Source organism: Passer domesticus, chromosome Z (genome assembly GCF_036417665.1).
Source record: "Passer domesticus isolate bPasDom1 chromosome Z, bPasDom1.hap1, whole genome shotgun sequence".
NCBI classification, from domain to species: Eukaryota; Metazoa; Chordata; class Aves; order Passeriformes; family Passeridae; genus Passer; species Passer domesticus.
In genome coordinates, this window is record NC_087512.1 from 24,904,098 (window position 1) to 24,921,314 (window position 17,217).

General features: G+C 37.7%; 1 protein-coding gene across 1 annotated transcript in view; it reads left to right on the forward strand.

Annotated features, from left to right (window-relative positions):
* Positions 1-13,951, forward strand: part of TBCA (tubulin folding cofactor A) — a 26,981-nt gene extending 13,030 nt beyond the window's left edge. The window contains exons 2-4 of the mRNA XM_064403600.1: positions 2,886-2,991; positions 10,021-10,107; positions 12,801-13,951. Of these exons, the coding sequence (XP_064259670.1) occupies positions 2,886-2,991; positions 10,021-10,107; positions 12,801-12,881 (274 nt within the window). The 3' untranslated portion in view covers positions 12,882-13,951. The remainder of the gene's footprint in view (positions 1-2,885; positions 2,992-10,020; positions 10,108-12,800) is intronic.
* The last annotated feature ends 3,266 nt before the right edge of the window (positions 13,952-17,217 follow it).

The window sequence follows — 17,217 nt, forward strand, 5'->3', positions numbered from 1 at the left end:
AAATTTTTTACTCTTTCATTTAAAAGTTAAAGTTGCTAAACCTTATATGTTTTACGACACCATAAAATGTCTGCTAAAGTTAAGCCTCTTGTGGTTTTTATGGTTGCAGGTTTTTTAATCTCTGAATGACCTGTGTTCTTGAAATGCACACAAATGCAGCTTGACCTACTGAGCATAAGAATAGCTACTGAGCTATTCTTACTCTGTTCACTGTGTGTGGTCACACCATCTATGAAGATGAATCACACACAGAATCACTAGGTTGGAGGATCATTCAAGATCATTGAGTCCAACCCATGCACTAACACCTCAGCTAAACCATGGCACTGAGTGCCACAACCCATCTTTCTTTTAACCACATCCAGGCATGGTGACTCCACCACCTCCCCGGGCCATTCCAGTACTTTATCACCCTTTCCATTAAAAACTTCTTCCTAATATCCAACCTAGATTCTGGTTTGTATCCATTTTAATTTTTTTTTTAAAAAACCAAACCGTCCAACCAACCAAAAAACCCCACCGCCAAAAAATACCCAAACAGTGAACAAAAGAACACAAACAAAAACCCCACCCAGCCCAGCATCTATTTTCCACATAGAAAAAGGGTTAAAGGAAGAAGAGAGGAAAGTATCATGCAGGTATTTTTGTGTAATGTCTGCTGAAATCTTTAAGAAATTATTAAGTGTTAGTATGTCTCTATTACAAAATTTCTCTTTATTTTTAAAATTAATTTGTTTTTAAAATTAAGTCGACTTACTTAGTGTCTCCCCAAGCTATATAAGCAATAGAAATGGCTTAATGACATCTAGAGAAAGGATCTAGTACAGGAAATGTCTTTAAATCAGAACTTCTTTAAAAGCATTAGGTATCAGCATCCCAATCTTATGAATGATAAGCAGAGCATTAACTTAGATAAATCTGAGTACTGAACAAAGTCCGGCAGGAAATTTGTCACAGAAAATGTTTTCATATTTCTTGTGTATCTTTTTTTAAAAGCAGAATATTTCAAGTTCTTCTTGTGACATGTACAGCTACTACAGAAATAGGTCAATAAATACAGATGCAATTCTTGAGTATGCAGATGTGAGAAAGGTAGGCAGAAGTTCAAAACTAGGTGAGAACATGTGTAGTCTTTCCCTGTTTGAGGGAAGTATGCAAACTTGAGGGAGCAGTTAAAAGTTAGTGTGCATAGAAGGAGATGTGAATGTGAAAATGTAATGACATGCATTGAACCTTTTGTTTTGGCTAAAATTTAAAATAATTTAAAATGTTTCATTCGGCAGTATAAGTTGCCTTTAGTTCAAATGGGGTACACATTTCAATAAGTGAATCACATAAAAACGTTGTTCAGTCATACCTCTCCCCTTGCTCCTCAAGGGAATTTGCTGTTCTCATTCAGAAAAAGTTGTCTGTCTCACGGGTTGATTAAAATTAACTTTTTTGGAACCTAAAAGTAGCAAAGTAACTAATACTGTCTGGAATTAAATCAGGTAACCTTGACCAAACAATTAACTCATCCTCTGTTAAATCAATATTTACTGATGCTAATACTGAAACTAGTTCCAGTAGTTGGAGTTACAGCCATTCATTTAGTGTCTTTATTATTAGTAATTAGGTTCTTGTCTTTCTCCAGTTCTATTCTCAAAGCTAGTACTTGGCTTACTTGTAGGAAGTGGCCTAGTCTGTCGACCCTGTGCACAGCTGAAGTTACTTTGTGAGGCTGACAGCCCTTTCTGGTTGTGTGACTCCATGAGAACTGACACAAGTTCAGGTGCATGTTGCTGCAGCCCCACTTTGACTGCTGTGGAGCCATGGCTTGGAGCTATTTTAGCAAATAAGCTGTTGTAAATAACAGGGAGGGTTCCAGCTGTTGAATTATCAGTATATTCTCAATGGATTATTTTTTTGCCATACAGCTGGAGTGGTGCTTTTGTGGCAGGTTCAGTTCACAGAGGTTCTTGACACCCCAGTAGCATTCTGTCCATTCTCAGCACTCCTAGTAGGGCACTTAACTGTGACAAATGATGAATTAATTTACATTGATGCACTAATGTGATCATGAAGCTCTCTACTAGACCTTTATTTATTCTCTTTTCATTGTATAATATAGTCTTTGCTTCTTGAATCAGATTATGTTCTTTTGGATGTTGAATTATCTTCAAACAATCTAATATAGGTTGATCTTACCCTTGTTTGGGGAAGGATTTTCTTCAGTGTGATATCAGGTCTGCAGTAGCATCGCAGTGTTTGTTCTGCTCCTGAACTAGCTGAAGAGAAATTGTTCCAGTATTTTTCAGATCCTGAAAGATGCTTTGGTTCATATCTAGTATTGCATAATCTAACATACACCTAATGAATATGTGTGATAAAGTGGGAGATGCAACAGCAAAATTGCAGTAACAAATACTAACGTTTGATAATGGGATTCCAATGTAATAGTTACAGTAAGACGTCATATTAGACTAGCTTAATATTTCTCTGACCTTCAAGCTTACTTATATTACTCTTGAATTTATGCTTATTAGCAAAAAGCATCCTGCTCCCAAGTATGGGCCCATTAATAGGATTAAAACATGGATTCCTTTTCATTTGAAAGGCAGGAAATAAAGAAAATTGTTGGAATATAAGTTCTGAAACTGTTATTTTGTCTATGACCCCCAAACCAGCATCAGGATAAGTGGAGAAAATACTCTTTTTATATTATAGCTAAATTTATTATTTCCTAGATACAGGGGGGTTTTTTTGCAGTGGTTAAATGCCTTTTTTTATAAAACTGTGTATTATCTTCCAGGCCTGTAACTTTTGAGTGGGGGGCTGTTTTCAGTGATGTAACTTTTTACTGTAATAGAATGAGATTAACACAATCACTTGGTTGTTAATTGCAGGCTGGCAAAAGAAAAAATCATGTATGAAAAAGAAGCAAAACAGCAAGAAGAAAAGATTGAAAAAATGAAAGCTGAAGCATGTGATGATTATGGAATTAAGAAACAGGTAAACTATCCTATAACTTGTTTTATAAAATCCTTATTTGTTTTCATTTAATCATAGTAATCTTTAGATAGAGGAATCTCCTATACTTTTTTCTAGACTCATGTTATGTAAATATTAGACTAAAATCCTGACATAAAAAGCAGCCATAGAAATTTCTTTAAGGTGTTAAATTACAAGGATTATAGTTTATATGTATGTATATGATTACTTAGTACTTTATGTCGTCATGACTGTTACTCGCTAACTGTGTGTGAGGCCATCATGAACTCTTTCTTGGAAATACGGAAAGCCTGTAGTGAATACATAGTCTGGGTGGATGTAGGTAAACCAAGTGCTTGCTGCTAACTGGAAATGTTACAGCAAAGTGAGAATGCCCGATAGTTAATATGAAGGGGAAACATTTCAGCTCTTGAGTATACCAGTATCCTTGTGGTAAAATCACAAACCTCAGAGAAAGAAAGTAGTGGGTATGCAGCTGTGGAGGTGCTGGAGTTTGTAGTGAAGTCATAGATTAGGAGGGGGCATGCTGTTCTTTGGCCTGCTCCAGAGTATGGTTTAGTGTCACTGTTAAGTATGATTACATTTTTTCTTGGAAGGTTTACCACAAGGATGGTGGTTGCGGGCAGTTGGTACATACCCTTTTGGGAGAAAAGTATAACATCTCCTACTCACAAGAGGAACTTGGGTTTGGGAGATTGGTGTTTATTCTCTACAGAAGAGAATGAAATGTCTATGAAATGTCTGTGTTTCACTATGGTACTCATATTATTTCAACTAACTATGTTACCTTTTGATTATGTTTTTTGTCCAAGTATTTCCCAGGTGCTTTCTCTCAAATCTTCACAGAAATCAAAACTGTACTAAAATTATTTTCATTTAATAGTCATAAACATAACATTCTGGAATCCTGTCTTTATTTTTAAACAATGTAAGAAAAGGTTAAACAAAATTCAAATACAAAATTAACAAAAGATAGGAGAAAGCCCTTTTAGAAAAAGTTAAACCAACTTTTTTTAGTAAATTCATATTTCAGTTCATATATCTATGTCCTGCCTTGCTTTCATTATGCCGTGGGAGTGAAATACAAATAAGGAATTTGTATATAAATAAAGATTTGTATTTATGGAACAGACCTGTCTTCTGCCTCACCAGACTGAGACTTGAAGATATACAAAACAGTAGCCTTTCTGAAGATCTGGTGCTAACAAGAACTAATGAGTTAAATTCCTATTTTTAATGTTGCCCATTCATCAGATTATTTGACTGTATCATGTTGTTTCCACAGTGACCTGCAAGATATCATGAAAGTCAAAAACAGGGATGGCTGTGAACTTCTGCTGAAATTGTTACCTACTACTTGAAGGTCTTTTTAGAGACCAGTGACAAAAGCCTTCGCAGAAAACAGTCTTGATTAATTTAGAATTGCCCAATCCACTTTGAAAGCAATCCGTTTCTCCAATGATGTTTTCACTTCTTGTTTATTTAGTGCACTTTGCATTCTGGAAGTTAATATTTTAGGTTATTAAAAACTTGGAGATTTCAAAGAAGGTTATATGGTTCCAGGAGAGTTTGCTCAGAACAATATTTTGGATACAGTAAAGACTTCGAGATGTTTTTTCAGAAAAAATATCTCTAGTTACTCATTTTAAGAATTGCTTTTAGTTAATCTCTAATTTCCATTCTAGGGTGCATAACTCTTAAAATACAGTTGTAATCTTTATTTGGGTAATGAAAAGTAACATTTAGGGGGTGGGAACAAATTCAGTCACTTGAGACTAGGAGAACAGTTTAACTATTAGTTTAGCTGAGGTTTTGGCTAAATCATATATATATATGTGTGTGTGTGTGTATATTTATATATTTATATACACACACAAATCAATCCAGAGTTCAGGGAGGGATTATTAAAAAGCTTAAAAGCAATACTTCCTCTTGATGTAGTACTGTTTTCATTTAGCTTTCTAGTTACAACTGAGAACATACAGTTTTACATACAAAAGTGAATAAAGAAAATTTCATTTTAGAGTGAAAGATGCCATTCCTACAGCATATGTAGTCTTTACATCTGGTCTGTAATGAGGGATCAGTCCCTTTGTAGAACAATAGGGTTTGATTCAGTATTTTTCTCCTAACTCCTTATGCATTGGGGCAACTCATGGTTCCAGTGGACTCAAGTCTTCTCTAGCTGAGGCAGCGACCATCTGGAATGGTTGGCCTTGCCTGAACTGTCCAGAAGGGCGTGCTTAGTGAGGAGCAGGTTCAATACCAGAAAAACAAAAAGGACAGTTTTCTTGCAATGCTGTTAGATGCTGAAGATTCCATTGTAGTGTGCAAGAAGACTTTGTTATGGTAATAAATGTTAAAATACTTCTGATTTATCCCATCAGGTACAAATTCTGCTTATAGTTTCTGTGGGTAGCAAGAAGTAGTGTAGTTCTGACTCCCTGTGGATTTTGTCTTAATCAAGTCTTAGTTTCTACTCAGTTATAGCAATTCTCAATATATGAAGACTTTCCACAGTACTTTATAATACTACTTTAATGGAGAATTTTCACACAGTATAATTTGAGTGCAGACTAATGATAGAAACCTGTAGTTTTCTGTACTGCTGTGGTTGTTGATGTTCATATATAAATAAACATCCTTTCACAGCTCATGCTTTTATTTTGAGACTTCTGAGCCAGGGGAAAGCAAGGTATCTACTCTGTGTTTCCTCTCTCTGGGATTGTAGATATACTCTGGTGGTTTTGCTAACTGGCAACATTTTTACTGATAAGTGAGTGGTAAATTTTCAGGTTTTTAAATGTAATTCTACAGTTCCAAGTTACTTCTTGAGTAATGTCATTTCTAGATTAATTTAAAATCCAGTGGATTTAACACAGAATTTAATTGCTTCGAGTACATAAGAGTATATGAAGTACATCTTCCTCATACACAGGTTTTTTCCAGTATTTGTGAAAACTGCAATATTTCTCATGCTTTGTTGGGTGAAAGAGTGCCTTCTGAACCAGCTAAAAAGACATGCATTTGGAAACTATTTTGGAAAATAATGCGAAAGATGGTAATTTGCTGCTGATCTTGTTATTGGTGGGCTTCTTGTTGAAAAGAAGGTTGTAATGTTCTAGAACTTCTTAAATGTTGTTTATCTTCAAAGAAATATTCTGGTTCGTTTAGTTGGCTTTTTACATTCTTAGCCCTTTCCAACCCCTCCCCACCGACTGGTTCAAAGTTTCTTTCTTCTTACAGATTGAGTAAGATTAGATTAAATGTGGAGTTTTACATAAATCTCGTTATTTGCATAAGTACTTTTTCTGCTCCCTAAGAATAGATGATCTTTGTTTAATACTATGAATTCTAGCTCTAGATGCTTGGTAGAGTGGCAGTGGAAATGCATGTGAAGACCTAAGGCTTCTCCTTATGTATTTTGACAGTATCCTTAACAGAAGCACAGTTTGTTTACTGAAAAGCCAGTAACTTGGAATTCTCTGGACCAAGTTCAATACAGGATCCTTAACACAGACCTGGTATTAAAGATTATTTCAAACTTTATGAAAGAAACAAAATTATGAAAAAGCATTCCTGTGATCCTCCTTTTCCACTTCTGTTTTCCAAAGAGTGTTTTCCTTCTTACCTAGGCAGACAGAAGTATCTTCTGGATTCCAGACTTTATGTCTTTAATGTCCTAAAGTGATCTGCTTTAGATGAAACACAATTAGGTCTTACCTGGGAGGAGCTGCAAAGAAAACTCATTTGAAATACCAAGGTATTACATCTAGAGGGTTTTCTCCTCCTCCATCAGTATTCATACTAGAAGTGGTAGGTAGTTTATTGTTGACACATGGCCATTTCTTGAGGCAGTTAAGCGCTGTAGAAACAAAACAGTGTTCCCCAGTTTTTTATTGCAAGGTCCTTCAGGAGTCTTTTGATAAATGTATTTGACATTTATCAAAACAGATACAACCGCAAGTGTGCTGTTGTATTTGGTATTTGTGGATAGTTCAAACTTCTTTTGGTCCTGAAAGCAAGTAGAACTCATAAAATTGTATTTCCTACAATTCTTGTGTGCATTTATGTAGGGTTTTTTTGTGTCAAAATTCACCTTAATTCTGTATCTGCTTTGAGTTTCTGCCTTCCCTATGCCCAGCTTCTTGCTACGTTATCTATGCTGTACTACTCCATAGATCCCTACACCACAATCCTGGCCAAGTACATTGATATTACCAAGGCCCAGTACCTTGATACTACTCCTTGCTACTACTGAGATGAGAAGTACTGCAATGGTGTGGATTTAAGTTACAAATATGGATTAGCCTACCAGTAGCCTTAGCATGATTATTTATTGTGTGCTACTAATCTTACTTAGTGGAATTACTAAATTTTAGAATATTTGGTGTTTGTAATACTTAGAGATTAACTTTTTTCTTTTAGTCTCTGTCCTGCCACCAGATATGGCTGTAATTAGTCAGTGGATTCCAAGTGCTTTACAGACTTTTTTGGGGAACAGTAGTTCAAACCAGTCACATTTGTTTTTGCAAATAATTATCTGCATGTCTTTTCCTTACCTCTGCCATCTTTGAGTAGATCCATACTGTTAGGATTATCTGTGCAATAGACAACAGGCAAGTGATTATGTGACAGTATTTAAAATCTAGACTATATATTAATTTTGTATATATAATTGGTAGATAATGACTCATTTACATTTGTCATGGTTTTTAGCCCACCTCTTCTGTTCAGAACACCACTCTTGTCACATGAAACAATACTGGCATCATACCCTGTGACCTCATACCAGTAGTATATCAGGGTGTCCTTCTAAGAGCAAGGAGAGCCCTCAGGAGTTTGTTTGGGGTTTTTTTGTTTTGTTCGGGTGGGTTTTTTTGTTGCTTTCAAATTATTTGTGGATCTAAATCTCTTCTTTAGGTGTGGATCAGTTGGGAAAAAACCCAATTCAACATACTCTGCTTCTGTTTTTTTGTAGCTGATAAAACTAACATCTCTCCCTCCCTCATTACTGCATTTTTAAAAACTATTACATTGTTCTTATATCAGCCCACAAGGTTTACCTTTTCTTCCCGTTATCTTCTCCCCACTAGGCTGGGAGCAGGAGCAGGTGAGCTGCTGCCTGGTACTTAGTTGCTGGCTGGGGTTGAAATGCTCTGGTCTGGTCTGGACTTTGAGTTGCTGCAGTGCACATCACAGAGGTGGAAATGACTGCAGTGCCTGGCATTGGAGTTTGGGTGGCTATCGTGCTTGTCACCCTTACATTTCGTCTGAAAGTTGGGCAAAATTTTGGTAGAATTTGAAGAATAAACACTTTTAAAAATCCAATCATAAGGCTTATATAATTGTTTGAGCTTTTGACTTTATTATGTGTATTTGTAAAAGTAATTAGTGTTATCTGGGATTATCAGCATCACTTGAAAAGAAATTAGTTTATGCAGAAGTTAAATCGTAATGTCTCCACAAAATTCCTGTTCTAGTCTCCAGCTGTTTGCACCTACTGAATATAGTTCTAGGATTTATCATCTTTCTCATTTTTATTCATCATTGCACCACTGGTACATATAAATAAAACTTGGGTAACCCTTTGGAAATCAGTCAAATGTTGTTTTGAATAGAATTATTTGGGTGGATTTGTTTATTTCTTAGAGCAGGCAGGACTATAGCTTACAGATACAAGATTTACAAGCCTTCCCAGATTGCTTATCTAGTGGCACATATCAAATAAGTTACTAATTTCATACTATCTGCTTAACAAGCTTTACAACACACAAATATTTTGTATCTGTGTGGCACAAGGATATTCTCACTCCTGTAGGTATTCTACTACATAAAGCAAAAGGCATCATATAATGCAGTTTATGGCACACCTCATTCTATGGCTGTTACATTGACTGATGAAAGTGTAGAATAAGAAACTAAAGTTTTTTCTCTCAACACCAAATGGTCTAAGTGACACTTAAAAACTTGCTGATAATATCTTGTTACACAAAGCCTTTCTGAATACTTAAATGCATTCTTAGCTACAGCTTAACATCCCTTTAACAATGACCTTTTGGTACAGCAGCATTAATACTACCAGGACAATACAACATAGGAATGACAGAAAGCAAATGCCATTTAAAGGGAAGGCTTTCTGTTGTAGGTTATCCTGAACGGAGATGTTTCATATCTAAATATCTAACAGATTTTAATTTCTAAATAGATTTAACATTACTGAACAACTCTGCACATCTTTTTTTCTCGGTGTTTGGTGTTCAGATCCAGAAATGCTCCATGAAATAAATGTTCCCTTTCTTAAAACTGAGGTTGTTTTCTTTAGGAGGTGGCAGGATTTTCAGATTCAGTGGGGTGCCAGTTTAGTAATTTTGTTCAAAGTGCATGGTGAGAATAATCTTTCTCCTAAAATGAAGCACAAGGATATGTAATAACTTTTTATGCATGATAAGCATCAAAAATATGAGCCTGCTGGTCTTTGCTTTTCATTTTTCTTTACCTTTGTCTTTCAGTCAGAGCCTCCTGCAGTCTGCACACAATGTGATCAATAACTCAATAACTTTTTTCATGCAGTAATTATCTCTATGGGGTATTATCTGAACATTTTTTTTCTTTATTACCCAAAAGATGCAGGAGATATTTATATAACCAGCTGATCCCCTTTTGGATGAAGCTGCTTCATGACAGCAGGAGAAAGTTTGTTCTAAATAGACTTTTTAACAAATGCTGAAAACCTTACTAAGCTGTACTTTTTGGCTAAGGGAAAGATTATTCTGAATACTGCCTTGCCCTTAATACTTGATATTCAGTTAAGCATAGAGTAAATGGAAATGTGCTGTAAATTAATGGAGTTTTAAGCAATTATGCTGAGTGAATGTCTTTTAAGAAAATAAACCTATTCAGAAGATAACTACAACTGTTCTGAAGTTCCTAGATAATTACTAGATTGCTGATTTCAAAAACTTATCCTACAAGATAATGTTTCTATCTGGAACATATTCTAATTTCATTGTCTTCTGATTTTCACAGATCGAGATCTTACAAGAGTCACGAATGATGATTCCAGACTGTCAACGCAGACTAGAAGTTGCACATGCAGAGCTTACTCAACTACTAGTAAGTATTGCATCTTACCCCAGCTGATGAAGAAGTGCTGCAGTTCCTGGATAAACAACTGCAGCAAATAAAAACTGGATTAAAGAATTTTCTGTAGGTCCCAAGACCAGCATCCTATAAGATACCAGTATTTTGCTTTAGATAGCAGTCTTTGCAGACTTGGTCTTCTGTCTGTGGAGACTGTGTATGTGTTAGAAGCTGTCCTTAATGTAATGTACACTGAACGTACACTTATCCCAGACTGTGAAAATGGACTCAGAAATCCTGTGCTAGTTCCCTCATCGGAAAAATCAGTTCACCTACTTTAGATTTTATAGATAGTATAAATGTATATAATGTGCTTGTAGGGAACTGAAATTGTCAAGTACTTTGGTTACTACTCTTATTATGCCATGGACAAGTCAGAGGAGTCCTTGCTGAGTATTGCTTAATGTTTTAATAGTGAAGTGAGCAGTACTGCCCTGCTTTTTAAGATAAAAATACCTTTAGGAATAAAGAGTATGTTGTACAAATACATTCACTGAGCCTGTACTATGTTTGGAGATGATAATGCTTATTTTAAAAGCTGCCTTCTCATCAAGAATTCAGTTACACATGTTGGTACACAATAAGTGGTACTGTGAGGCTAAAAATATACATCCTAAATTATGTCCCAGATGTAGTGATGGCTAAACTGCAAATACCTTTTTAATGGAAAAGTCAAGGTGTCCTGATCTCAGGTAGTCTGCCTCTACTGTTTGTCAAAATAAATGCTCAGTATCTGGCAGGATTTAGGGTCTTTTTGTCATTCAACTAGTTACTGAACAGTTAGTCTAAATTTCAGTGGCATACAGAAATGGCGCTATTGATTCATAGTATGCAAATCTAAAACAAGGAATGGAGACAGTTACTATTGCTGTTAAGAATTTGGAAGTCTTCAGGTGTTGCTTTCTGTGCTTAGCTCACCTTCAATGCATTTATTAAAATGTACTGTATCCTAGTATGTTTTTCAGTTGTCAGTCTACTTAAGCATTTTTCTAAGAGTACTCTTTATCTAAAGTTCTTACTTTTCCCTTGGTTTTAGATATTCAACACTGTGAAATAAAGGTATGCATAGGTCCAGTCCACTTGCACATGACAGCCATTATCTGGGACCTTAAGCAGGACAAAAGAATTTACCTGTGCTTTGAGTAACATAGCATATGTGTTTTCAAAAATGATATAGTCCTCATTTCATAGAATGGTTTGGGTTGGAATGAACCTTCAAAGATCATCTGTTCCAACTCCCTTGCACTGACCAGGAAGATCTTCAACTACCTCAAGTTGCTTAGAGCTCCATCCAGCCTGACACTGAGTATTTACATGGATGTGACACCTACCACCTCTTTGGGCAACCTGTCCCAGTTCTTGACCACCCTCCACTGTAAAAAACTTCTTTTTATCTAGTCTGAATCTATTCTCTTTTAGTTTAAAACCATCACCGTTTGTCCTGTCACCACAGGCCCTACTAAAAAGTCTGTCCCTGTCTTTCTCGTAGGCCCCCATTAAGTACTGAAAGGCTGTTGTGAGGGCTGCCCAGAGCCTTCTCTTCTCCAGGCTTTACAAACCCAGCTTTCAGCCTGTCCAAAAAGAAGGTGCTCCATCCCTCTGATCACCTTTGTGGCCTCCTCTGGACTCCCTCCAGCAGGTCCAAGCCGTTCCTGTGCTGGGCCCCAGAGCTGCTGCAGCCCTGCAGGTGGGGTCTGAGCAGAGCAGAGCAGAGGGGCAGAATCCCCTCCCTGGCCCTGCTGCCCACCCTGCTCTGGATGCAGCCCAGCACACGTGTGGCTCTCTGGGCTGGGAGTGCCCATGGCTGGGTCATGTCCAGCCTCTCAGCCACCAGCACCCCCAGGTCCTTCTGGGCAGGGCTGCTGTGATCTGTCCATCCCCAGCCTGTGCTGGTGCCAGGGCTGCTCTGACCCACGGGCAGCACCTTGCACAATGGACTTGTTAAAACACATGAGTTTTTCTATGGGCCCACTTCTCAAGCTTGTCCAGATTCCTCTGGATGGCATCCCATTTCTCAGTTGCAGAAGCTGAGCTACTCAGCTTGGTGTTATCTACACATTTATGGATCTTACTTTCTATGTCATTAATGAAAATATTAAATAACTGGTCACCATACAGAGCCCTAAAGGACACCACTGGTCACCAATCTCCATCCAAACATTGAGTCATTGACCAGTTCTCTGGCTGTGACCATCCAGCCAATTCCTTATCCAGTGAAGAGTCCACCCATCAAATCCACTACTCTTCAATTTAGAGAAGGCTGTTTCATATAGTCCACAATGATAATTCCCTTTCTGCAGTCTTTAAGGACTTCACCTGATTGCCATGACTTTTTAATTATCATGGAGAGGAGCATGGCAACTGCATCAGGCAGTTCCTTCAGGACTCTGGGAAGTATCTTGTCAGGTGCCATAGACTTAGGTACATTCAAGTTCCTTAGGTTGTCATGAACCTGATCTTTACTTAGAGTGGGAGGGACTTGGCTCTCCCAGACCCTATTTCATAGTCCATCTACTTGAGAGGTGTAGGAAGATGCTGCCAGTAGGACAGAAATATTGTTGAGTACCTCAGCCTTCTCCTTATTTCTTAGCAGTTTTTTACCTTCTTAAATTTACTCCCACAACAGTTATTTTCAGAGTACTCAAAAATGTTGCTTTTGATTACAGGAAAATGAAAAAGAATTGGAAGAAGCTGAAGAGTATAAAGAAGCACGTTCCATACTGGAGTCAGTGAAGCTGGAAGCCTAGCTGTTTTCCAGTTCTTTCTTTATATGCGTTAGCACGGGGTCCATTCCACAGTTTCATTTGACTATGGCTCTACCACTATTGTTGACTTGCTAAAGTTCCCTTTATGCAAACTGAGCTTTCTCTAACTGCAAGGTGCATCAAATAAAGAATATTCTGAAACATTTGTGTGTTCCATATTCAGGCAAAATAGATATATTTCCAGTTCACCTCAATTAAAAAAAAAAAAATTAAAAAAAAATAAAGCCCATTTAAAGTAAATGTAATAGTTAAATAGAGAACTTAAATCTGAACAGTTCAGGCTAAGAAACAAAGTTTGGCTGTGTGAGGGACCAGTAAATACTTTAGAATGAAATAGCATTATAGAATAGTTTGGGTTGGAAAGGTTCCATCTAGTTCCAGCCCCGACATGGGCTTTAGAAGCACCTTACATTTGAAATAATATACATTATAGCATAAAAATCTGTACTGAAAGAGAAGGCAGACCAAATAACCCTTCCCAGTCACCTATCTTTCTGTGGTGCAATTTTCTTATCAAGTATGTATTCCTTGTTTATCTTTGAGTCCAAGACAAGAGCTGACTCCAGATCTTGCTCAATGTGCATGGCACTGAGTCGAGCCCAGTTCATACAACTCCATGCATCAAAATACTTCTACTTTTCAGGCAAATAGGATATAGCAGGTGACTAGTATATTGTGAGTTGCATCTGCTAAAAGAGTTCTGGACTGAACGCTTTTCTTGAAAGCACTTTGGCCTAAGTGATACTTTTTTTGAATAAAGTTCAAACCCCCAGGACATGAAAGAGAGCTAAGGGGAACTCATGGGTAAGGGAACAACACTTAGTCTGCCCAGAAGACCATTAAGACATTATGTACAAAAGCTGTGGTTTTTTTCAGAGTAGCTTCTCTAAAGCAAATAGTAAGTTCTGTTGATAAACAAGAAAGCTTTTTACATTAGTTTTTCTAGTTTGAAAGTGTTCCGGCATGTTTCTTAAAGGCAACACAAAGCACAGTGTACCTTTTGTGTGGTGCTAAATTGAATATTCAATAAAATTATTTGTTAATTTGCCTGAGTTTGAGTAAACTGCTGTCTCAGTACTTATTTATGTACCTTAAGCACATTTAGAGTGATGTCTACTTCTCCATCACTCTTAAGCACTGCTCTGACGAATCAGCACCAAAAGACTGCTGATTGAATCAGTCAGAATGATTTACTTTTGACCCCAGACCAGTACCGTAGAGGGCTAAAAGCTGAAACCTGTTTTGACAGTACAGTTCCGTAAGAGAACACGTGTATATTCTTACCAGCATTGTGTTCTAGGCATGGAACTGCCAAGTGGACACTGCCTGGGTCACAGCACATATGAACTGCTCTTGAAGAAAACGTTTCTTTGGATATTCATTTCACCCAGTTTCTTCTTTGACCTTCACTGGGAAAGGTGGCTGGAGTGCACAAAGTGGATTGTGTGTCTCAGCTGAGAGATGGCAGCATGAGTGCTTGCAGCCATTGAGTGGAGTGTGGTGAATAAATGCTGAGCTAAAAAGGAAGTGTAGGGAGATGCCAAGTCTGCTGGGTAAAGCAGGGTTTAAAATAAAAATTTCTCTTGAGAAGAAGAAAGAATACACACTTCTGGAAAACAAGCCCAAACAAAAATGATGTGTAGTTGCTGAGTACCACAAGCAATGCATATGAAAGCTAAACAGGTGTGACCTATAGTGGCTGAAGGCAAGTAGGATTGTGACACGGCTTAAGCTGGCATTTAGAATGAAAGTCACATGGCCTTTAACTACCACACAACCTTTAGGGAAAGTTTCTTAGTGCAGTAGTTTCTAGAGTGAGTGATTTCTCATGTTTGCCTAATATGTCTCTGTCCAAGCCATTTCCTAGCTCCCTACTACTGCATCATGGACCAAGATGATACTCTGCCCTACCACTAAGTTCTCTAAAAATGAGCATGTTCTATAGTACAGGAAGTAGCCAGCCTCCCTGATAAAAATCAAGGTACGTATGTTCACACCTGAAAATACTTTGTCTCCAGATGCTTCTGGAACTGTCCAACTTCTGAAGGGACAGCAGCATGTTTTCAGACTGCCAACATACTTTAGGAGAAGGAAAGAGCTAACTGTATACAAGTATTTTGAGTGAAATCCACAAAAAGCCTAAACCACAGAGAGCTGTTCTATTTCCCTATAACAATATCCTGTTTTGGCAACCCACTTTCCGCATCACTGGGTGAAACCTTTCAACAGACCTGCAGTCAATATGCATTCTAATATTTGGGGCATGAGGGGTGGGGGACAGACTTCAAGTCCTTGGTCTAACTCAAGAGGTTCAGATCAAGGAAGATGCTCAGTAACTGAGCCACACTTACTCCTGATAGACTTGGGTCCTCAGAATTGCCATATTAGTATCACAGGTGGCTGCACAGCTTCTTAAGACTGGGCAATCACCAAGAATCTACTACTAAAATTGGATGGTCTGATCACCCCAAAAGGGTGATCTTCAACAGACCCGTATGATGAAAGAAGTAGAATAGCAAGTGTGTGCATTTAATATGTGGGTGATACAAGGGTGTTCAGTATCTTCAAGGATAATATCAAAAGTCAAAAGGTTCCTGACAAACTGGAGAAAATTTAAAATACTTCTTTTAGTAAGGACATATTTAAATAAGAAAATAAAGCAAACTTCGACATGGCAGCAGCAATTTTCTACTGCACCAACATAGGAAAAAGTAAACACTGGACACCATATATGAGAGATACAGAATTTTAGTGTATTATACACAAAATATTAGTTTAGCTCATAAGACATGGGCAACAACGTTTACACTCCTTACTAGAAGGGTTTTATCTAGAAGCATTACTGCTGCAGCTAGTAGCTGCAACTAAAAGGGATGAACAAATAAGGATTCAGAGGAAAACAGTGAAAACTACTAAAAAGACTGAAAAATGGTCAATGCAAAAGAAGGAACAAATCCAGACATTTGAGCCTGGAAAACACTGAGGGTAGCAGTGGTAATAATCTTCAAGCATAAACAGAATTACAGAGGAAAATAATAACTTCTTCTTGGCAGACCAAGTAAGATAATAAGCTTGCGTTACAATGAGAGGGGAAAAACATTGGACAGGTTTCTTCCTTAGGAAACAACTAAGACAAATGAAGCTCTGGAACAGACTGCCTGTGGAGACTGTTGGAGCTGCCTTCCTAGAGGTCTTCTCTTGACCAGGCAGCTCATTCACTCATGACACTTGGACCGCTGATCCTGCCTCATATTTACACATGAGGGAAAAGCATCACAAGGTGGATGAGCATTCATCCTTTCTCAACAACACTTACCTCCACACTCAAAAATACAATAGAGTTGTTACACAGCTGAAATTAACAACTTTGAATACAGCACAGAGGAGATCCCAGGAGTCCCCTCAAAGGAGACAATTCAGTGATACCTGCCTGACTTTTCAGATGTTGCACTTCACATTACAACTCAGGGCAGTCAAGGTGAAAATGCTCTTCCTTAATGAAAGGACCAGATGAACTAATTTTTTCTGACTTTCCACTTCCTATTCATGTTTCTGAACACTCATCAAACACACACAATATCAAAAATACTTCAGGTTCCCACTTGTCATTTTATTTTATGTGTTAATTTGTGCACAAATGAGCTCATTCAGGGCAAAGACAGAAGCAAGTTTGAAGTATAGCTGAAATCAGAAGGATGGAACTTGCAAGGTAAGAAGTGAACTGTGGGCCCTGCTGAAAAAACTGCAAGAGAAGTAGAAAATTTAGTTCAAGGTCTCACTGTTCATACAGGTGCAAAGTAGGACTACAAGCTGAGGAAAGGGAGAAGAAAATGTTTTGTCTATGGCCTAACCATCTTAACAAACCTCCCATGTGATCTCTCAAGTGAACCCACTTCTAAGGACACTGAATAGAAAATACAAAGGAGAACCACTTCTGGGTTTCCTTCCATGTGCAGTCTTGGCTATGCTCTATTACCACATGTAACAGAGGGCTCATAATAAATCCAAATTATGGGGTTAGGACTTCAAAGATGATGGTAAAAGGGATGTGTAATTGCCACCTTCCCCAGTTTTCTGAATACAAATTCAACCACATTGAAAAAAATCAGCTCTTGAACTGTGCAGACTGCTGGCTAGCACATCTCAGCAGCCAGCATTTCAGGGCAAACATCACCACTCTAGAACCACTCAACATTAACATTAGCTTTAAAAGAAAGCAGAAAAACTTCTATAGCAGTTTTGTTTTCTTACTGTTCTGAAGTTACTGTAGATGTTACATTAGATGGAAGGAAACCCAGTAACCCACAGAAAGAGCCTC